At 48.4% G+C, this 22,832-nt stretch overlaps 1 protein-coding gene across 1 annotated transcript; it reads right to left on the bottom strand.

The window, feature by feature from the left end:
- Positions 1 to 1,366: 1,366 nt before the first annotated feature.
- YPEL2 (yippee like 2) lies at positions 1,367 to 22,828 on the bottom strand. Its single transcript, XM_039720602.1, has 4 exons — positions 22,516 to 22,828; positions 8,408 to 8,451; positions 7,572 to 7,680; positions 1,367 to 6,057 (listed from the first exon to the last, which is right to left on the bottom strand). Exons 1-4 carry the CDS (start codon positions 22,630 to 22,632, stop codon positions 5,968 to 5,970), a joined length of 360 nt encoding a protein of 119 aa, XP_039576536.1. The 5' UTR covers positions 22,633 to 22,828; the 3' UTR covers positions 1,367 to 5,967.
- Positions 22,829 to 22,832: the final 4 nt, after the last annotated feature.

Here is a 22,832-nt window from a genome sequence, read left to right as displayed (position 1 = left end):
ATCCCGAGCCATAAATAACAGGCCAGCCTGGAAAAGCTCCATGGGTTGGGTTTTTTTTTCTTCACAGAAGTCGAGCTGGTGATGTCTGTCACCCTGTGTCCCTGCTGTCCTTCCCTGAGTCCCCCAGTGCTGCCCTCACAGGGCTGATCCCCTTTACAGACTTGGGGTGCCCTGACAGATGAAGGGATTTGATTAAATTTAGGTTACACCACCCCCAGATCCCCCAAAACAGAGCAGGACCCTGTGGGTTTTGGGGGCCACAAGGAGAGGGGTGGCAGCAGGGCTCTGTTATTTCAGAGTCCCCCCAGGGGTGGCCACGTTCAGGTGACATTTCCTTCGTGCCTGGCCCGCTTCTGTGGGACATTTCTCGGTCAGCAACAGAGAACAGCCTGGGCTCTATTTATACCCCACCCCAGAGCCGGGTAAAAATATCCCCGGCGTGTTTGGCAGCCTGAAGGCGCTACTGTAAATCCTCCCTGTCAGCGAGAATCCTCGGAGGGAGGCTGGGAAAGGAGGAGCTGGGGAAGCCCGGGGCCATCCGTGAGGCTGGACCCCGAGTGCAGGAGGAAAGGGATGGAGTGAGCCCATGGAGAGGAGCTGGCAGCACCCCTGTGTCCCCAAAAGCCGCCTGGGAAGCAGAGCAGGAGTGTCAGATTGCTGAACCGGGATTAAAGGCCACTGGTGCTGTTGTATTTTTAGCTTTGTGATCATCCTTTGAAAAAAAAAATCCCTCATTGTGGCTGGTGGGAGGAGAGGAGTTGGGAGCTGCCCCAGGCTCAGCCCTGCCACTCTTTACAGCCCATGTGCTGGCCACGGGGAAGGTCACGGTGACCCGGCAGCACTGTCACCTCATGGGGACTGGGGACCCATCCATCCATCCATCATCCATCCATCATCCATCCATCCATCATCCGTCCATCCATCCATCCATCCATCCATCCATCCATCCCATCCCATCCCATCCCATCCCATCCCATCCCAGCCCCTGGAATCCCCCAGCCCCTCTCAGGTGCAGCTTTCTGGCCGTGGCCTGAGCTCACCCCCAGCTCAGGGCTCTGAGTTCAGCTGTCCCCAAACAGGGTGAAGTGGCTTTTTTGGCCCCGTGGGGAATTAAGGGCACTCAGCAGCACAGAGGGCACAGAGACAGGGACAGGGCACAGAGGGCACGGGGACAGGGCTCTGCCACCCCAGCAGTGATGACAGGGATTCACGCACCCATCCCCAAATCCCAACCCCAGCACTGCCTTCCAGCCAGCCCTGGAGTGTTGGAGGTGCAGCAGCAGGAGCTGCTGTTTCCCATCCCCTGGGAGCAGCTCTGGATTGCAGGGATTTGCACGGAATAAAAGCAGAAACCTGGAGCAGCAGCTTTAGTACTTGAAAATTTTATTTTCTCAAATGAGCACCAACACATATTGTAAATATGACAAACAATACGCCTCCCTCTAATACTGAAGAACTATATACAATGTACAAATACATGAAAAGGTGAAAACCAATTATTTGAAAACAAACAATTGCATTTATGACTGAAGCAAATGACCTGAAAGAATATGCAAAAAAAAAATTAAAATAAGATCAAAGAAATAAAAATATACACAATTTGTAAACACAAGAGCATCCATAGACAGGCTGGTATTGGAAATATTGTCCTTAGTTTTGTCAGTGGGGAAAGCATTCCCATTTCCTTAGGAAGAACAAAACAAAGGATACACACAGTTGTAACGATGAGAACAGCTTATCTGTGGCTGTACCTTACACAATGCCATTCTGCTTGCATTTAAATATATTGATTCTTGATTTATTTACTTTTCTGAATTCAAGATGATTTCGTTTCCCCTCTTCTGCTTGTTCTTTTTCACCAGGATTTCTGCAGAAAATCTCTAACCTGATTGTTTCTGAGCACTGAGCTCCTTCCCACCCAGCTGAGCTTGGTGCTTGGTGTCCCCTCTTCATCCCAAAACTGCTTCAGCTGGAAGCTGCTCCCAAAGCAGGGGAGTGCAGTGAAATGCATGATTCACACACGCTCACAGAGCAGCCAGGAAAAATCACACAGAGAGAGAATTCCCACTTGATCATCACGAGAACAGGGGGCTGGTTTCACAGGGGTGGTTTTGTTCCTCTGGGGTTTGAAGCACCAAACCCAGAGAACCAAAGAACTGCACCAGTTCTTGAACAGCTCCTTGCTCAGCAAAACACAGTCCAGTGGTTTGTGCTGTTGGTCCACTTTGGGATAAACAAGAGACCAGATGAAATAAAAACGAAGGAGGGTGAGAAGGGGGCAGATTAAAGACAGAAAGGAGAACAAAATAAATGAACTTTACTGCCAAGAGAGGTAAACTTTTACTCTAATTTGTTATGTAGCAGCCTGGTTAAAAAAAAACCAAAAAAAACCAAAACAACAAGGAAAAGAAACTCCCCTCAAAAATAAAACCAAAGATTTGTGGTTTGGGTTAAAATCAACGTTGGGTTCAAAGCTCCAACTCCATCCCTGCTACCTGAGGCTGCAGCTCCTGTCCAAGCCCAGCTCCTGCAGCTCCAGGTCTGCTGCACTCCAGCCAAAAGTGGTGCAAGGCAAACTCCAGGCCTGGATCCTCCACACCAGGGACAGGGGAGCCCCGGGGGATTCCTGCTGGGAGCAAAGGGGATCTGGGGAAGCCAGAGGGGACCTGGAGCCCCCTGAGTGCCTGCAGCCCCCCCAAACCAAACATCCCCCCTGGGGGCTGCTGTCCCCAGCCCAGCCACCAAACCTGTCCCCTCCCCTGCCACATCCACAGGAAACACGGATCCACCTCAGAGGACAACGTCAATTACCAGTTTTGTTTCCCTTTAAACATATTTTCCAACAAATACAGAAGGAAACAGGATCATCATAAACGACAACAACAACAAAAAAAGTGCTCTCAGGGAGGGGCTCTGAGAAAACAGCACCAAATATATTATTTCTTTAAAAAAAATTAAATATTATTTACAAAAGTATATTTCACAAGGTAACGTCTGGGGGTTATTTTTTTCTGCCTTGTATATATTATCATCTGGATATTTCTTACAGGGGTCAGGATTTCACACCAGAGCAAAAACAAATTAAAACTTACTCAAGTCTGAGCTTTGGGGTAGAGGGGGGGATGTAAACTCAAGGGTGCTCACAGCTGCCCAGACACGAGGCTGGACACCACGAAAAGGAGGAAAACTCACTGCTGTTCCTGTTTTCCCCAGGCTGCTGCCCATGGAAAGCAGCTCCCAGGGGCCCCACCTGGCTCAGCTCAGCAGAAAAGTTCTTTGGTTATCTCTGAGTGTGTCACTCTGTGCCACCAGCACAGCTCCCAAATTCCTGCCAGCCCCCAGGGCAGTCAGGAGGCAGCTCAAGCTCCTCCTGCTCCCTGGACTCACACAGGAGCTCACAAAGCCAATTTCTCCTCTCCCCAGGGAGTTCTCTGGGTGCTGGGCACAGCCACACACTGGGCTCACGGCTCTGAGCAGACACTGACAGGACAAAACCAATTAAAAGCAGATTAAGACCTGGCCCTATTCAAGCTTGGACTGGTTGCCATTAAAAGCCCAGCACCTGTGACCAGTAAAAACCAGCCAGGTCTGATGGGGCAGTTCCTTTTTTGTCCCAAATGAATGGATAAAACCATTTCCAGCTGGCATTTCTCAGAGCAGTTCTCTGCACAGCCCTGCCTTTTATTTTGCTTTTTGATCAGCAGTCACTCCAAATCCCAACATCAAACCACGAGCCCTGTGTGCTCTCCTCAGCCTCACAGGGTTTGGGATGATCCCTTTCCTCTCCCAGCTCCTTCAAAGGCTCTGTGCAGACTGAAGAGCTCTTTGAAGAACAGGAATTACTTCCCACTAGTCAAAACCCAATGAACTGCCATGGATCCTCAATGAAAGGGCAGGGAAATGGCACCAGGGCAGTGCCAGACCCACAGGACAGCAGGTGCTGTGGAATTTCTGAGTTTTGCTGCATTTGTCACTGAGGGAATGTGGCTGGCAGAAGCAGAGACAATCCAAAACAAAAGCTGAAGCAATTGTTACACAGCCAGAGCAGGAGGGTGAGGGCAGAAGCCACCTCTGGACAGGTTGGTCACAAACTCCAGCCCCTGCAGGAGCCAACTCCACCTCATTTCTCCAAGGCTGTCAAGAACAGAGCTTTGAGAGAGAGAAAAAAAACAACCTTTGCTTCATCAGGTTTGGCTGTCAGCACAAGGATCCAACCCTGAATTCCAGCCTGATCCTTAAGGAGAGTCCCTGTTCCCATTCCCTGCCAAGTGAACATCCAGTGACTCCTCCACAGCCCCCTGGGATCTCTCAGGCTGGGGGCCAGTGATGAGAGATCACAGCTCCAAAGCTCCTGTTTCACAAGGAGCCACCACCCCCTGCACAACACTCTTTCCTTCTGGATTAAGGAAGATTTCCCCCCATGGATTAACCTACTTGAAAGAATTCTGCCAACAAAAAGAAAAAATTCACTGGGGGAGAGACACAATGAACTCAGCTCCAAAGTCCTGGGTTGTGCACCAGATACTGGCTGGGCTGCTGCAGAGCAAACTCCTCATTTCCTTCTGGCCTGACACAGCTCCCCTGGCCACAGGACACCCCTTCCCCACCATCCCCTGGGGAATCACCAGGGACAAATGAAAATGGGAAGGACTGGCTGTCCCTTGCAGTTCTGACACCCCCATCCCCCTCAATAAATCATTCCAGGGCTGGTGGGAAGATGTTGGATTTCTTTTTCTGCAATGGGCTTTTGGGAGAGGGAAAAGGGGGGATGATTTGGGGGGGATACCTCAGGGCTTGAAATATCCACCTGTGCCACACCCCTGCCAGCAACTCAGCTCCCTGCTCGCCCCATTTCTGTGCCAGGCCCCCCAGTGGAGCCTCCATTCAAGGAAAAGGTTCTGTAACAGCATCTTCCTCCTTGCACTTGTGAGAGATTGGTAAAACACCACCAAGGGTGCTCAGGGGAGGCCAGGAAATCCAGGGGTACCCTCTGTCACTGTGTGTCCCCGTCCTCCTCTATGGAATTTCCCCCTCCTTGCCTCACACGTGCTTTTTTTCACCCCTCCACGTTTTCTAGGCTGCAGTTCCAGCCTCCCTGTGCCTGAAGTGGTTTTCTCCTCCTCTCTGAAGGGCTCAGAGTCAGGGTTTGGTTTCTCCAGCCGCGGGGACGCTCCCCAGGGCCACACTCCCCTGGGACATTCATCCTCCCCACCCTGAACCAGCGAGAAAAAGGAGAGGCAGGGAATCTCTCCAGCCTCCAGGCCCTGCCCCCTCCAACAAGGAGCTCATAAATAGCAAACAAAACTCAGATTGTGGGGGGAGCTGGCTCTGCCTCGGGCTGAGGCTCCACCCATGGACTCGGGGAGCAAACACAGCCGTGAGGGAACTTCTGTCCTTTCACACAAGGAGATATTCCTCTGTCCTTTTTGGACAAGTGGATATTTCTCTATCCATTCAGACAAGTGGATATTTCTCTATCCATTCAGACAAGTAGGTATTTCTCTGTCCATTTAGCCAAGGAGATGGTTTCAAGCCTTGCTTAGCCAGGACTGAAAGGAGAAGCACAGCATCACCCTCTGAGGGTTCCCCTGGGGCCCCACTCCCCCACCTCCTCCTGCCCAAACCTCGGGGTCTTCCTCCCCCACCTGGAGGTGCCAGGAGAGCCCAGGGCAGGCCGGGCTGAGCTCTGGGCACATGGAATGGCTGTCGGGCATTCGGTGCATTCTCTGAGCCAACGGCAGAACAGAGAGAGAAGCAGCCAGGGTCAACTCACAAACAGATACAAAGCAAAGAGACAGAGAGACAGAAATTTAGAGGCCAGTCACCAATAAAGATGGAGAAGGGTGTGAAGATGCTCCTGGGTTGCAGAGCCTCTAAATGCATGGAACCAAGCGTTCAGTCACTCTCTCACTCTCGGGTACAATGTTCGGATGGCGCCTCGTGCACGCGGCTGGGGCCGGCCCTGCCTCAATCCCAGCCATTATCCTTGATCATGTGAGCTAGTTCAATGATGTATTTGCCTTCTTTATACTTCTGGCTGCTTTCAAAGGCGTGTTCCTGAAAGGAAACCAGAAGCAGAGTGAGACTGAGGTGGAATTTGGGTGGGATCAGGTCATGGATCAGAGCTGGGAATGCTGGTGCGAGTCTGAGCCTTGCCCACAGAGAACTGCAGGTCTTCCTGTTGGCTCTCAGGAAAACTGGGAGGGAAAAAATCCTAAATTCTGCTTCTGGAATCTTAAATCTTGATTCTAGAATCCTAAACCCTGCTTCTGGAACCCTAAACCCTGCTTCTGGAATCCCAAACCCTGCTTCTGGAATATTACAATCTGCTTAGAGAATCTTAAATCCTGCTTCTGGAATCTTAAATCTTGCTTCTAGAATCCTAAATCCTGCTTCTGGAGACCCAAATCCTGCTTGTGGAATATTAAATTCTGCTTAGAGAATCTTAAATCCTGCTTCTGGAATCTTAAATCTTGCTTCTAGAATCCTAAATCCTGAGTCTGGAGTCCCAAATCCTGCTTCTGGAATCTTATAATCTGCTTATAGAATCTTAAATCCTGCTTCTGGAATATTAAATCTTGCATCTAGAATCCTAAATCCTGCTTCTGGAATTCTAAATCCTGCTTCTGGAGTCCCAAACCCTGCTTCTGGAATATGAAATTCTGCTTCTGGAGTCCTAAATCCTGCTTCTGGAATCTTAAACCCTTCTTCTGGAATACCAAATCTAGATCCTGGAACTCTAAATCCTGCTTCAGGAATATTAAATCCTGCTTCTGGAACCCTAAACCCCGCTTCTGGAATATTAAATTCTGCTTATGGAATACTAAATTCTGCTTCTAGAATCCTAAATCTTGACACTGGAATACTAAATCCTGATTATGTAATCTTAAATAATGCTTTGTGAATCCTAAATCCTGCTTCTGGAATATTTAACCATGCTTCTAGAATACTGAAGCCTGTTTATAGAACATCAATCCTGCTCCTGGAATCTTAAATCACTCTTCTAGAATCCTAAATCCTGTTTCTGGAATACTAAATCATGCTTCTAGAATACTGAATCCAGTTCCTAGACCCTTAAATCCTGCTTCTAGAATATTAAATCCTGCACCAGTTCAGACACTGGTGAAAACCTTTGGACAAAATGGTGTGAGCCTCCAGAAGCAGAAATTAGGAGGCAACATTGGATTTTATTGGAAGGTAATTGAATTTTTGAAGAGCAAACAGATAAACTCGTGTTCAACAGCATTTCCAGTGGGAAGGACACAGGATTAATGGAGCATTCCATTATTAACACTGATAACATCTACCAGAATAATAGAAAAAAGTGTCAACCACAGGACTGAAGTTATCCTCATTTATGTTAAATCTCACCCTAAAACCAGGTGTAAATTCTTAATGAAAATAAAACTAAAAATTAAAGCTGATTCTCTAAATGCAACACACACAAGACAGCAGGAAACCAGATGGTCACAGATGAAAACCTGCATATTTTGGGCTCCCAAAACGACCTTTCCACCCCCTCAGCTGGAGCAGAGCTGCCCAGGGGCAGAGGCAGGGACACAAATACTCACATATTTCCAGCCCAGCGTGGTTTTGCAGTTTTCACAGTAAATATCTGCCACGGCGTGCAGTCCTGTTAACAACACCCTCTCCTCTGCAGGGCCACAGCCCACGTTGACTCTGGGACAAAGCACAGATGCTCCCCATTAGTGCCCTGCCACATCAGGATGCTCCAATAAAGGTGACAATTATTTCATTGCAGGGTTTAAAAACATGAGCAGGGGGTTCTGAGTTTCCCAGCTGTGCCCAGAACAGCTCCAGAGCAGAATGAAAAGGTAAAAATGGGATTTTTATTCAACTAAAAAACTCAATGAAAGCTTTGAGCAGGAGATTAATAACACTCTAGTCACTTGTGCTAATTAGGCATTTGAGAAAGATTTTCAGTCTCAAATTGATAAAATGGTACTTTTACTTTCCCAAATGGAAAATTGAAAAATGGGACTGAAATCAGCAGTTGTGCTGAAAGACAGAGCAGCAGTGACCTCCCCAAAACTATTTCCAGTCACTGGGAAAATGACACTCAGTTTTTATGAAGTGCATATTTAGATATCATCTATGTCCACATTTCCAGAACTCTGCTTTTCTGGTCCCACTACATCCTGGGAGAGGAGAATGACTCAGCCATTAGCTCTGGTTCCTGGTGACGAAAAAAATCACCTTTTCCTTGCTGCCTATCTGACACCCCTTCACGACTCCAACATGAATCAGGGGCTATTTCTGCCTCTTCCTCCAGCCATTTGCAGGAAGCTCCCAACTCCCAGGCAGAGTTTTCTGAAGGAAATTGGGGTTTTTTTCCCTTTTTCAGGAGGGTTTTGTTAAACCCCCCCGGCGCGCGCTGGGTACTCACACGGAGTTGAAGAGGTACGCTCGTCCTTGGCTGCCCTGGAAGGACTGCAAGGCAAGAAAACAAAGCTCAGTTGGCTGCTTCAGAGGAAAGAGGCAACTGTTCTCCAGCCCCAAAGCTGCCCTTTTCACAGGACATGCCTGGAATTCCCAGTGTTTCCATACAGGCCCAGCGAGAGTTGAGTTTTTTCTCCCATCTCCCAGAAAATCTCTTTTCACCCTTTTGGGGTTTATGAACTTCACTCAGCCTCACCTGAATGGGTTTGTATCTCTTTTCAAACTGCATTTGCACATGAATTCTGCTTGGGAATTGCACAGAGATGCTGGGCACACAGACACAGCTGCAGGCACCCCACAAAACAAACCTCACCTTCCCACTGGGACAGCCTCAGGATGGGGCTAAACCCAGCAGGAGCTGGAGATGAACAGACAAGAGAGGCACAGAGCAGCCCAGGCACATCCCCAGGAGCTGAGAGCAGCACCAGGGAGAGGCAGATTTGGGGGGATCAGGGCAGTGCCAGCCTGGCAGGACCCTGCAGGGCATTCCCAGCTCATCCCAGTGTGCCACGTCTGTGCCATCCCCCTGTGGCAGTGCCAGCCTGGCAGGCACCAAGTGCCACCTGCATTTTTCATGTGCTTTGACAGGCACACACTGAATTAAACATTTGGTGCTCGTCAGCAAGAGCTGGGCTGGCTGCACACAGCTCACCTTGTGGGACACCCCAGGGAATGTCTGCACTGAGGGACAGGGGAAGGCAAAAATCAGCTTTTCTGGACCATTTACTGCTTTACTTTGCACCTCACCAGGAACCTTGGAATGTTTAGTGGTTTTCTTAACACCTCAGAGCAAAAACCCTTAAAAGGAGGGAGAGAATTTTGAGGGAAAAGAGAATGTTTTACCTCTAACAGTGGACATTTATTTGGTCAAGAGCAGCCCCAAATCACACAAAACCATCTCTGGGGTTGGGCTGTCCCCTTCCATCCCTGCCCAACTCCTGCCTCGTGGAGAGGCAGCCAAAGCCCTGCCAGCTTCCTTGGAAGATCCCCAGCTGCAAAAGGATCCTTTCCATGGAGCAGAGGCACCTCAGAGGGCAAAAATGCCACGGGGCAGCCGGGCAGGGAGCCACAGCCAGCAGTGCCAGCTGCCTGTGAGGTCTGCATGGCAGCAAGGGCTCTGCCAGCCCAAATCCCTGCCTGGCACACAATTCCCTGCCTGGCACACAATTCCCTGCATCCTGGAGGGATAGCTGATCTCCAGAGGGATCTGAAGCACAGTTTAGTTGCCACCCAGGGCACAGGAGAGCTCCTGAGGATGCAGAGAGGCTGCCTGAGGCACTGGGATATCTCTTTGACTCAGACAAAAGCAGTGCCCCGAGGAATGCCTCTTTTCTTGGGGAGCAATTAGACAGGACACGAGGCTCAAGCATGTTTGTGTAATTGCAATTATTGGAGAAGCTTCTTTTAATCCCTCTGCAGCTCTGTGCTCCTGCTGCTGCCAAAGCCACCCTGCACCATCCCAGTGGGCTGGGGGCAAAGTGGGCCCCCAGAGGATGATTCCCTGCTCAAAAGGAGGGTCCCAGGCAGCCTGAGCAGGAGGGCACTGCCTGGCCCTGCTGCAGGGCTGGGGTGCCAGGGGAGGGCTCAGCATGAAGCACCAAGTCCCACAGCAAGGTCTGTGCCACCAGAGCAAAATGCAAGCAGATGAAGCTTCCTCACCATCCAGTCCTTCCTTCTCCAAAAACACCAAAGTGACTGAGTTTGCCAATAACAGCAACTGGGGAAGCAGAGTTTTTATTGGTACAGAAATAGGATTTTCTGTACAAAGGTCTGTCTTTAATAAACAACAAACCCAGTCCCATCAGCTGTGCTGGGGCTCTCTGGAATTGTTCCACTCCCAGGGACAGCAGCATCCTTCCAGAGCTGCCTGCCCCTCCTCCCACCCCAAAACCAGTGCTTGAGGGTATCTAGGGGTGGTCACTGGGGGAAAAAAATCACATTATTTACCTCCTGCCCAAGCAGAGTTTTCAACAAACCACTGCTCAGCTTTCAGTGCTGTCTCAACATTCACCCTCCAGCCAGCAAAGGATTTGGCAAAACATATAAAAATTAGGGAAAAAAGTCTGGTAAGCACCAAGTTCCCCAGTGCATTTGTCCTCTGCTGGCTGTGTCTCCATAAAGGTGGCACAGGCAGCTTTTATCTGGGTGTTGTAACTAACCTGAGCATTTCCTGGAGATGTTCCTGCTCTTTGGCACACCAGAAAAACTGGCATATGCTGTAATGGGAACTACAAACTCAGAAAATAGCAGGTATATTTATACACAAGCAGATGCTCTCGTATTTGTTTTTGCTGTTTTGTTTGTTTTTTTTAGAGACACACAAAGATTTCCACAACACACTTGATCTGCACTGAAGTGACAGCCAGCAGCCAGACCTACTTTCTGTGCTCTGCATTTTCCCTGTGCAGATTTCCTGATACATTCAGAGGTGCATCTCAATCCCCCTCCCACTGAAACCCAGCAACAACAGCTCCTGGCATCACTTTCCAGCTAAAGAAATGCACAGGATCCTTCTGTTCTTGTTTCCCACTGGAAACCCAAGCTCCACATATTTTTCCCTGCCCTGCTCACGCTCAGGGTCTGGCTGGGAACACACCTGGATGTGCCAACAGCACAACCAAACCTCCCCATCCTGCCTGAGCCCCCTGAAAACCACCTCGAGCTGCTGGGGTTGGGGATGAAGAGCAGCTCAGGAGCCCTCCCCACTGCTGGGGCTCAGGAGGGAGGCAGCCCAAAGCTGCAGGGCCCAGGCAATGCTGAGCAGCTGGGAAGCAGAGCCTGCAGTCAGCACTTTGCACAGGATTCTCTCTCCTCTCACAGCAGAAGCTCCACGTTAAGATGCTTTGGCAGCTGCTCTGGTTTTAGAAGCTCCTGCCACCCCATTTGCAGCCACGTTACAGCCCCTCAGCTGTGCTGGTCCCAGATTAGAGCAGTGAAATTGTTGTTTTGAGGGAATGGCTTTTCCCTCTTTGCCCTGTTAGCCAGTGACAGGACAATCCCAGGGAGTGCTTGTGGGGCAGACACGAGCCCTGGGGAACAGGGAGCTCTCTCAAAGTGTGACAGAGGGGCAGGGCACAGAAGTGCAGCTCTGGTGGGAGACTCAGCCTGCAGAGAGGCACTTGGGCTCTCAGTGATGCTGCTGAAGCAGCTCCTGGCCAGCAGGGACCATGGATCTGCCCTGCTCAGCAGCCAGGACCTGGGGAGCAGTTTGGGAAAATCCATTTCTCCCCTGCAGAGCCATGCAGGGATGGGCCCAGCCTGCAGGAGCCGTGCAGAGAGGCACTTGGGCTCTCAGTGATGCTGCTGAAGCAGCTCCTGGCCAGCAGGGATGGGCCCAGCCTGCAGGACCCTGAATTGCCCTGCTCAGCAGCCAGGACTTTGGGAGCAGTTTGGGAAAATCCATTTATCCCCTGCAGAGCCAGGCAGGGATGGGCTGTGCCTCTCCAGCAGCCCTGTCCCACCTCCAGAGCTGTGCTCTGGCACATTCCCCTCTCTGCTGGGACACAGGAGGGAGTTCTGACATTCCCAGGTGGTGCCAGGGAAAGGCACAAACTCTGGCAGCACCTGCAGCTCCTCTCTCCCAGCACAGCCCACTCAGCAGCTCCTCTCGGAACAATGACAGGATTAACACCCCGAGTCTTTGTGGTGCTGTTTGACAATAGGCTGAACACAAAAAGAGCTGCTGGAATCATCTGGAAAAAGAGGAAGCACTTGCCAGGGCTGAATGGCTGCACGGTGATGCTCGTTCCCTGCAGACTGCAGCAGAGAAAATCCTGCTCACCTCTATCCAGCTGGCAGCCTTGGAACAACCCAATAAAACAGAAATGAAAAGGCAGCTGCTCCCAGAGAGGTCCAAGAGGGAAAGGGAACAGCGTGTGCCCCTTCACAGGCTGCTCCTGAGGTAATTCCTGCAGGGATGCAAAGGGAGCTGAGGCTGCTGGCAATGAGGGGTGGCAGTGGCAGGAGAAAAACAAGCACAGGAACCAGGATTTTCCTAAAAGAACATGTTCCCTGTGCTATCCCCACAGGGCAGAGTGGTGCACTGAGAGAAGGGATGGTACAAACCCTTGGGCACTGAATCTGTGCCTGAGGAATCCACACAAGGACCTCCACAGAGAGATCTGGGGTCACTGATTCCCCAGCTTTGGGGTCTGAGTTACCACAGCACAGCACTGTCAGATTTATCTGTTCCCACTGCTGATCTAACCCTTGAACATCCAAGGAGGAGAGGTTCTCATAAAATACAGCTTGAACAGGCAGAGGAGACCTGTAAGTAACACAAAATGTGTTGTCAATAAAACCTGACAGAGTGTGAGCACCAAGATGTGCCCCAAGCCCAGGTTTCCTTCTGCTCATGCACTGAATCCCAATTCCTGCTGCTTTCCAACATCCCACACCAAGCTCAGCCTTCATGGCACATTTCAAGCCTGGCTGAATTTAATTTCATTAAAAAGATGAGCCCTGGAATGTGTAGCAGGGAGAAAAATGGAAAATAAAAACTGTGCAAATTGCTGCTGCAGATTCCAGGCTCTCCCATTCCAACCATCCCCTCACATCACACCCCAGCATCTCCCAGGGGAGCAGGAGTTCCATTGCCTGGTCCCTGGACCCACAGAGCCTACAGAAACCCCCTCAGGTTCATCAATCCCACCCTGCTCTCCTCACAGAAGGAGCAGGCCATGATCAGATTAAACAGATTAAATTCTGCTCCCACCACCAGACCAAGGGAACAGGTTCCATTAGTGCACCTCGTGCCCAGATGTGCCCTTCCCCTGCTCCAGCTGCACTCCTGAGTTTTAATTGACTTTTACCACGGGTCCTTAATGCTATTTAAAGCCCAAAGTCGATATGGAATTAGTGGACCAAACTCATCTCTGAAATAATTCAATTAATTCAGCACGGCCTTTATTTCCCCTGCAGTTTGTGTTGCTGTGCAAAAGCACAGGGAATAACCAGGATTTGCTGCATTCCATGCCCAGAACAGCTCCAGATTCTGTGGCTCAGGTTATGCAGGAAGGTGCACAGATGAAAGGATTTTTGTCTGGTTTTATTCTGATGGGAATATCATTGCAAATTTTCATTCTGCCTCCCAGGTGTTGATCCAACCCCCTGGCCTACTCCAACCTACAGGAATCCTTGTGCTCTGAAATCCCAGTGTTCCAGTGCCACACAACATCCTCCTGATCCTAAAACCCTCAGGCAAATTTAAGGAATGGTTCATTTTAAAATTCTTTTCAATAGGAACTTTTTTGATCCAGTTTGGTTTGGTTTTCAAAGGGAGATTCTCTCACCCTCTCACATTTCTGGGTGCTGGAGCCAAGAAAAATCCTCATTTTCACCCAAAAATGCTGCAATATCATGACCCACAGTGGGCAGGCAGCATTATCCCTGGAATGTCAGTGCTGCCCAGGAAGATGGAGGGATTTAAATGGCTCAGGATCCAGGGGCACATTTCCAGTTGTTAATCCATACCCAGAGGGCAGGGCAGGGGATTTCTCTCAGAGGGGAGATTTTATATTGCAGTTAGAAAGGGAAAAAGAGAATTTCTTCTGGGGCTCTGCAATCAATGAAGAGCAGCACTCAGGGAAACACAAATCCCCTAAAATCAAGGGGGAGGTTTTTCCTCAAGCACTTGGATTTCTACCACAGATTCAGACACTGCTCTGCTGAGCTAAATCCTGAGCCAAACCCTATAAAAATGCCAAAATTCACAGAATAGCTGCAAACTGCTCTGTCCCCTTGTCCCCCAGGCTGTCCTGGCTCACCTCAAGCACAACACTGAATTCTCCTCCTGTTATCACAAGCCCTGTGCTATTCCCCCTCCTTCCTGAAGCCCTGGACTCTGTTCTTATTTATTTTTAAATGAGTTTCCAGCTCACAGACTTCAAAGTGAAATTTCAAAATGCAAATGGCTGAGGGCGCAAACTACTGAAGGCAAATAAAAAAAAAAACCATCAGATGTATGACTTCTATAAAACTTCACAATATTTTGGGGCTTCTCTTGTGATTTCCACAGTCTCTGGTTGCTGCTGTGCTTCAAAACTTGACTTTAAGATGAAAAAGGATGAAAATACAGTGGGGAGAAAGAGCAGATGGAGTGTTTACTTTTAAACGCAATTACTCCAATTTATTTAGGGGCAGAGAAAAGCAGAGCAGGGATGTGTGAGTGTGAATCCCAGGAGAGCAGGGAGCCTGGGCACTGCTTAACCCTGATCCCTGAACTTCCATGGTTCATTCCCAACAGGCAGCAGAAAAAAAACCCCAAAAAACCAAAAAACAGCTTTTACACAAGCCCTGTGCTATTCCCCCTCCTTCCTGAAGCCCTGGACTCTGTTCTTATTTATTTTTAAATGAGTTTCCAGCTCACAGACTTCAAAGTGAAATTTCAAAATGCAAATGGCTGAGGGCGCAAACTACTGAAGGCAAATAAAAAAAAAAACCATCAGATTTATGACTTCTATAAAACTTCACAATATTTTGGGGCTTCTCTTGTGATTTCCACAGTCTCTGGTTGCTGCTGTGCTTCAAAACTTGACTTTAAGATGAAAAAGGATGAAAATACAGTGGGGAGAAAGAGCAGATGGAGTGTTTACTTTTATAAGCAATTACTCCAATTTATTTAGGGGCAGAGAAAAGCAGAGCAGGGATGTGTGAGTGTGAATCCCAGGAGAGCAGGGAGCCTGGGCACTGCTTAACCCTGATCCCTGAACTTCCATGGTTCATTCCCAACAGGCAGCAGAAAAAAAAACCCAAAAAACCAAAAAACAGCTTTTCCAGAGCTGGGATGAGTTTGGCACCACTGCCAGCCATTTACATCTGGCACACAGAAGGGAATTTTGTTTTTTACTGTGAAAAACCACAGAAGGTGACAATGAAAGCCCTTTCTGGGTACACAGGGATGAAAAACGTAATTTTTGCTGTGGGTTTTATCCCCCCACTTTTGAGTGCTGCTGTTTTCCTCTAGGCTCAAAGCATCCACCAACCCAGTCATTTGAAAAAGCAGTGGCAGGGGGAGAATAAAGCCTTTTATTTCCACATTAATTATTGCTGCTGCATGGGTTTTGGAGATAAACACAGAGCTGGGATGGAAGATGGAAACTGCTAATGCAACAAGTTATTTAATTAGCAGCATAATAGTGAGTGTCCACGTATCAGTGGAGCACTGTTTACCATTAATGCAGCCCATAATAGCAGCAGTGCTGACACTGAGGGCAGACTTGCTTCTCAGCAAAAGCAGATTTGTCCAGGGCAGCAGCTCCCCTGTGTCCCTGCAGGGAGATGGAGTCACCAAACACCTCACGGCTGAGAATGTCACCATTGATTGAAATTATCATTCATGTATTAATCCCTCACCTAAATCCTCAATATTTGTGTCTTGTCAAAAGAAGTTTTGGTACTAAAATTTATTTTATTATTGAGGATGTATCCTCAGAGCTGAGCTGGAATCAGATTTTAACTCTGATTTTAAATCTCCCCATTCCAGGTACCCAGCCTCAGTTTCTACCTTTGTTGTTGCTGCTTATCCCAACAGCTGTGATTGTCCTGGTGCATTTTAAAAAAAGGAAATTCTGGGCAGAGTTTCCCTATTGTCTGAGCTTCAATCCTTGCCCATTCCAGTCCTGCTGGATGAGGATTCCTGCAGGGATGTGCTGCTGGCTGCCAGACACACCAGCTCCCCCAAAGCACGTGTGGAGCCCTCAGACAGCATTTCCTGCTGCTCTGAAACAGAAATTATCCTCAGAGGCTCCTCAGGGTCTTCTCCCCAGAGGCAGCAGGTGGGAAAAGCCCCCCTGCACTGCCCCCATGGTTTTGTGTGATTAAATTACAGATTAAACCAGAGCTCTGGGTTGTTCCTGGGCTGCTCTTACAACCATAAATCAGATTAAAACCACACACCTGCAAGGGAAATTCCCAGGGCAGAGGAGCAAGCCTGGGCTCTGCTGGAATTCCCTCTTTTTCCAACTGCAAGGACCAAGAGCTGAAACTCCCAGGAGGGCTCAGACCTCCCCAGCTCCCAGCTCCAGTTCAGGATTTGCTGTTCAGGATTTGCAGCAGTTGCAGCAAAAACCCTGATGATTCAAGTGTCCTTCCTCCCTGGCAGCTCCCTGGATAATAAATGGGAGCAATATTTTATTTATGCCCAGGTCATCAATTCTAAGGCAGAGGAAGCAGCAGATGAAAGGAGAGCTGTTTCCATGAAGAAAGTGATGGATTAGAAAAATCCATTTTTACCTTGTTCCTCCTCCTTGACAGGGAATTCTAAACTCCTGTGATTTATTACCTTTTTCCTCCTTCTTTTGGAACAGAACGAAATATTTTAAAAATCACACAGCAGTTAATTGCTGCATAAACACAATTATGCAAGGAGGTACAAATTGCCTTGGGCTTTTTCTATTAAACAACCATATCCTGACTAAATAAAACAACCTGATCCTGACTCTCTCCAATGCTGTTATGGGCAGCAGGATCTGAGGGAACACTTGTAGGGTAAACCCCAGAGGAAGCAATTCCACAGGACAGAAGGATCTAATTTAAGTGGCTGCATTACAGAATGGGCACCACAAATTCTCCTTCCCCAGCTCACATTTCACATCCTGACTTTTCCCTGCAAAGGGCACTCGTTGTTTGTTTATTCCCTCCCAAACACAGAGCTGAGGGACTCAAATAACAACCCCAGACCCTCTGCCCTCCTCCCTGCCAACACCAACCTGCCTGGAAAGGGTTCTGGGGATGGATTTGTCTGGAAAAGTGGAATTAAGGCTGCACCTCCTGCTGAAAGGCTGGAGGAAAAGCTCTGATGACACATTGTTCTACTGAGCACTGAAACCCTCTCGAGCTGCATTTAATTTTGAACCTCATGGAAGCCAAGAATTACAAGGTGCCTTCCCCCTCACGTTCACAGCAGTGAAATGGGAGCTAAAAAATCTCATAATGACTTTTCCCGGAGCTGCTTTGCTGTTTATCACTTACTGCTTGAACTCTAATATTTGCAATTAAGAGCAAGCTCTGAATAATGCCTGGAAGTGGCAAATTCATTAGGGAACAAGAGCTGGAAAGCAGGATCCAAAAGCTACTGGACAGCTTCTAGAAATGTGCATAAAATGGATAAATCTGGTGCACGAAGAGCTCACAGCAAATAAATGAGCAGAAGATTTCTGTGCAGTGCTGAGCCAGTGAGACTGATACCATTGTGAAATGTGGGAGCTGAAAAGATGCTGCTGCAGAGTCTGAGGCTGCAACAATGAGAGCAGCTCTGTTTCCATCCCTAAAAAAAGAGACTGAAATGCTAAAAATGTAGAAGACAACCACAAAAATTATGTGAAACTGGAAAAAATCAGATTGCAGCATGACAGAGCTGAATCTGTTTAGTCTGTCCAGAAACTGATCAAGAGTGACTTTGGTTACTGCAGACCATTTATAGGAGAAGATCAGGGACTGGAGATGTATTTTATTAGCAAAAGAAATAAAATTATGGCCAATGACAAGAAGCACAAGTCAGACAAATCTAAATTCAAAGTCTCTGATTTTTAATAGTAAGGATGATTAACCACTGGAAAAAAATGACCGAAGGGAGCAGTGAATTTCCCCTCCTGAAGTCTTCAAATGGAGACTAAATGATTTTCCTGAAAGAATTGGTGAAATCCACTGGCCCATGCCCCAGAGGAGCTCAGCTGTGATGATGTGATGGCTCCTCTGGCCTTAGGAGCTCATTACTGTGGGGCTGGGAACTTCAATTGATATTTGGGAAAGAACAAGATCTACTTTAAAGCAAGAATAAAACCTGTGTAATGAACACCAAGAACTTCACCCTTGAGAAGGGAACAGCCCTCTCACCTCACACACTGGCTTTTCCTATGATGGAAATGCAGGATTTTCATCAGACATGTCTTGGACACTTATTAAATGCCTCTTTTTCCATTAGGTTAAAGATTCCCTCCGTGTAATTTCACATTTATTGTTCTACCTTGAGTGCATGTTGCCCCCACCCAGCAAATAACTTCACCTCTTCAAAGTGAACTGAGCTACAAATATCAGCTGGTTCCTGAGAAGTAAAGCCCTAAAGATCATTAAACACTGCCTTGTCCACATAAAAGAAAGAAAAAAAGCAAAGAGCCAAACCAAAAACCCCAAAAACTGCTGCTCCTTTCACCTGCATGTGGTGCATGAATTCATCCAGAGCTTCTGTGGAAGCACCAAAGCCTCAAATCCTTTTCAGATCCTCCAGCTGCAACATGGAGCAAAGTTTGATGCTTTCATCGAGCCATAAATCTCCCCAGGAGCTGCTGAAGCACCAGGCTCAGGCTCCAGCAGCCAGGAAAAAGAGAGGCCACAAGGACTGGGAGGGAATTTTCCTGATCAACCTCCCAACTCCCGACTGAGAAGATCAAAAAGAGCTTCTAAGTGCTCTGCCATTAACAACCCGGCCCCAAATGAGAAAGTCAGGCACACAGGAGTCCTGGATTTTTCCTAAATTCTCAGCCTGGAGGAGCTGCAGCCTTTTGTGCTGAAGAATTTCCCATTCATGTTCAGCGAGGTTCCATGCAGACATCAAAGGAAAACATTAAATTTCCCCAGCAAGCCCCGGGCTAACTTCAGAGGATACATCACTGAGTAATGTTTAGCAGTTGGATCACAGTTAATTCAGGGAAAAGAAGAAACTGCAGGACGCCCACAAGACATTCTCCACATATTTCCATAATCAGGGACATTTCTGCTGAATTACTGCTCGCATAGCACAAAAAAGCAGCACCCAAGACACTCAGTGGCATCTTTGGCCTGGATCTTTCTGCTCCTGTTCCCATCCTCCTTTAAGGACACCATGTGGATTCCAACAGAAAGAGCTGAAATAACTCAGAGTAGGTAGAAATCAGCATCACCCCTGCCAGTCTGAAAACTTTAACTTTACTTGTTAAATGTCTATTTGGTTGGCTGTTCCACTCAGGCCCCACTAGAAAATGATGTAAAAGAAAAACTTCTGTGCCTCCTTCCTGGAGACATTGATTATGGAATATCTATTTTTCTCAAACATTCTAAAAACCATGGGATGTTGTGCCTGTAACAAGAAGTACCTTTCACTTATTTTTTTGGCATTGAAATATACTTTTTAAGTACAGTTGCCTGGCAGAGTGATTTTGTTTTTACATTAAAATCCAAGAGGGTTGGGACACCCTGTACTAATTTGGAGGAGCAGACAGAACCTGCTCCAAAACCTTCCAAGCAGACTGGACAAAGCAGCAGCAGCATTTCAGGTGGGGAAAAGGAGGAACAAAGACATCCAGTGACTTCCTCAAGGTCACACAGGAATCTGTTGCAGGGCAGGGTTGAGTTCCCAAAGCCTCAGCCCACTTATGCACTGGAAAAAGCAGTGAAACAAGAGTATGTACTAAATTTGGCACAGCCTTTTAAATGATGCATTGCTCCAAGGGAACAAGAACCTCCACTCATGCTAAGCCAGACACCAAAGGAACACAGAAAGGAAAACGACTCACTCCACCCAATTTATCTGATCACCTTAATATTTCCTAAGTCAATAAGGCCTTTCTTGGCCAGACAGTCCAACCTACAATTTAGATCCTGTTACAAAATCAGACACACTAAACCACTTTCTCCCTCAGGCTGCAGGAGATAAAAGGCCAAGTAAGCAACATTTTGGTAACTGGCTTCGTGTAACAGCTTTGGATTTTCTTAACAGCCTCAGCATCGATTGTTTTCTTTAAATAGCAATGGTTTATTGAGAAACCTTCTACCCCTGTTAAAGCACAAGGTTTTCCTGAAGTAGAGAAGGGAGCAAAAACTGCCCTGCCAAGGCATATTTGTCCAGGAGTTTTGGATACCTGCTGCTGGCAAAACACTTTGAAGGCAGAGTTAAATTAACACTGGTGCTGAAGGGCTGAGAGGGGAAACTTGGGAGATGGGGAGGAAATGAAAGCATGGCCTGACACAGAACAAGCCTGGGATTCTGCTCCAGTTGTGCTTCATCCAACAGCTCCAGCCAGTGCTGCAACTTGTGAGCATGCAGAGGAGCTTTTGAAAGCTGCTGGAGTGCAGAGCAGCCCAGCTCTGGTGTGGTCTCTGCACAGCTCGGGGCAAAAGGAGCACAGCAATTCATTTCATGGAGGCAAATCACCAGCACCCTGCTGTTACATAAAAGCCTGTTTTGTGGGGAATGCTTCCAAGGATGGAGTCATTTGGGCTGTTTGGATCCCATGGCACAGCCAGGCTCAGGATGAGCTGCAGCTGCTCCCATTTTTGCAGAGTCTCCCACTCCCTTTTCCATCCTCGTTCCTCCCTTCTCCTCTGCCACGTTTTCATGTGGGAAACCAGCACAGCAACTGCACTGCCTGCTTCAGGGATGTGAACATAAGGCTGTCATGAAAGAACTGAAACACCTCCCCGAGCCCTTCTGCAAACTGAACTCAAACAGATAAAAAAGCCACTATTTAAGTTTGCCTGGGAAAGTTCCTCCACATTTGGAAGCCCCTTGAGGCAGGGACTGCCCTTCTGCTCTGTCAAACAGCCACTTGTACAAGCCATGATTGCACAACTGCTTTTATAAGGTTTCCAATTATACAAAGAATGTGTTTTTATTCATGTTTACAACCCTGAGAAACAAACCCTGAAACCCCAAACCCTTTGCATTCAAATTCCATGACCTGCTGGTGGCTCCACCAGCGATGTGGTCCCAGCTATTAATTCACACCTTGTCCAGAATGAACTTTTAGAAGGAGCAGATCCCAGAGCACACTGGAGTTAACGCTTCCACAAGTCACATTGTGCTCCCCTCCTTTCCCTCTCCTGTCCATATTTTTGCAGTCAGCATTCCTGGGCAGCTTCTGCCTGCCTGGGGCTAGAAGCTCAAATTCCAAGCAGTTGGCAGCCCTGGCACTGCCCTGCTGGAAGCTACTTAACCTGCAAAGCTGGCTGCATTGGAGCATGGACATGGAACAAGGAGGGGAAGGAAGCATCAAAGGTGAAAGCACTGGGAATGTACAGCCTTGTTTTTCCTTGGCTGGGGACCAGCTGTGTCAAGAAACAAAAGCAGAGCACAGACTTTAATCTACTGTAAAAACAGCAAGTAAAACAAGCCTCTTTCCTCATCCAGTAAAGCACTTTCTGTGTCCCAACACAACATCCAGGGCACCCAACAAAAGTCCAGGCAGTCACTGCCCCATCTCAGCTGGGCACAGGAGCCTGGAGTCACCAGCTGGCCCCAAAAAAGGTGAAAAAATTTCACCTCCAGGGCACAGATGCTGCTACATTTACATTTCAAACCCCCTTCCAAGGGGCACAGCTCCTCTGCCCCTGGTGATCCAAAAGCTGAACTATTCAAGCTGCACACACAGAGCTCACAGCACCATTTCCACTCAGCCCAGCCCATAAATCTCTGGCTGTGGCTGTTTTTTCTGAGCAGAGATTTTAGAAGCTGAATAAACTTTACAGAACAGTTATTCCAAGGCAGCTGAGAGCTGGGAACTCGGTGCCTGACCACAGCCAGGCACTGCAGGCTCCAGCACACACTGGGAAGGTTTAGTTTTCCCACTTCAGAACAGGCTCCTCTTGCTGGCAGGCTCCTTCTGCATCAGAACATTTACTGGCTCTGAGAGTTTTTAATCTAGCTTATCCTGACACCCCTCAAGAGCTGGAAGGAACTCATCAGGATTATTGAGTCCAACTCCAGCACAGGACACCCCAACAATCTCAAATAATCCAAATGCTTCCTGAATTCAGACAGACTTGGTGCTGTGACCAAACCCTGGGGAGCCTCTTTCAGTGCTCAACCACCCTGGGGTGAAAACCTTCTCCTGATACCCACCTAAACCTGCCCTGACTGAGCTCCAGCCACTCCCTGGTCACGAGAGTGAAGACATCAGTACACTTGTGAGGATGGTGAAGACTCCAAGCACTTAACACAAAACCAGCAGCTCACAAATAGATCCTTTGGGCTGAGAGCCCTTTTTCCAAGGAAAAAAAAAAAAAGCAGCTGGAAAAGGCCAAGCACTTCCACAGCCACTGATGTGCAACGCGAGGGAACCATCCGCTCCAGGCAGCACCTACCTTGGAAATGAGCTCATCGTGGTTGGCCAGGTGAGCCCTGCAGTGGATGCAGCTGTAGGTCCTGTGGCACGAAGGCAGGTACGCCTGGAAAGTTTTGGACCTTGTCATCTTCACCATTGGAGCCACTGAGCGCTGGCTGAAGTCGGGGGTGGCCCAGGAGGCGCTCCCGCAGGACGGGTCGCACGGGAAGCAGCGGAACACGCAGGTAAAGGCCGTGGTTTGGCAGGGGATGGTGTGTGGGGCAGGCTCCACACGCTGGGGGTGCTCCACAGGAAGGGCTCTGGCCACAGGAAGCAGGGGATTTCACAGAAACCTGC

Source organism: Passer montanus, unplaced genomic scaffold, assembly GCF_014805655.1.
Source record: "Passer montanus isolate IOZ18808 unplaced genomic scaffold, ASM1480565v1 scaffold44, whole genome shotgun sequence".
Taxonomy (NCBI): domain Eukaryota; kingdom Metazoa; phylum Chordata; class Aves; order Passeriformes; family Passeridae; genus Passer; species Passer montanus.
Note: the sequence above shows the minus strand (reverse complement) of the source record. Positions and strands in the feature narration are given on the sequence as shown.

Coding starts and splice junctions, on each gene's coding strand:
- YPEL2 (XM_039720602.1), bottom strand. CDS start 22,632: ATGGTGAAGATGACAAGGTCCAAAACTTTCCAGGCGTACCTGCCTTCG. Junction 7,681..8,407: donor GCGTACCTCTTCAACTCCGT/GTGAGTACCCAG, acceptor GCTTTGTCCCAG/AGTCAACGTGGGCTGTGGCC. Junction 6,058..7,571: donor CCACGCTGGGCTGGAAATAT/GTGAGTATTTGT, acceptor GTTTCCTTTCAG/GAACACGCCTTTGAAAGCAG.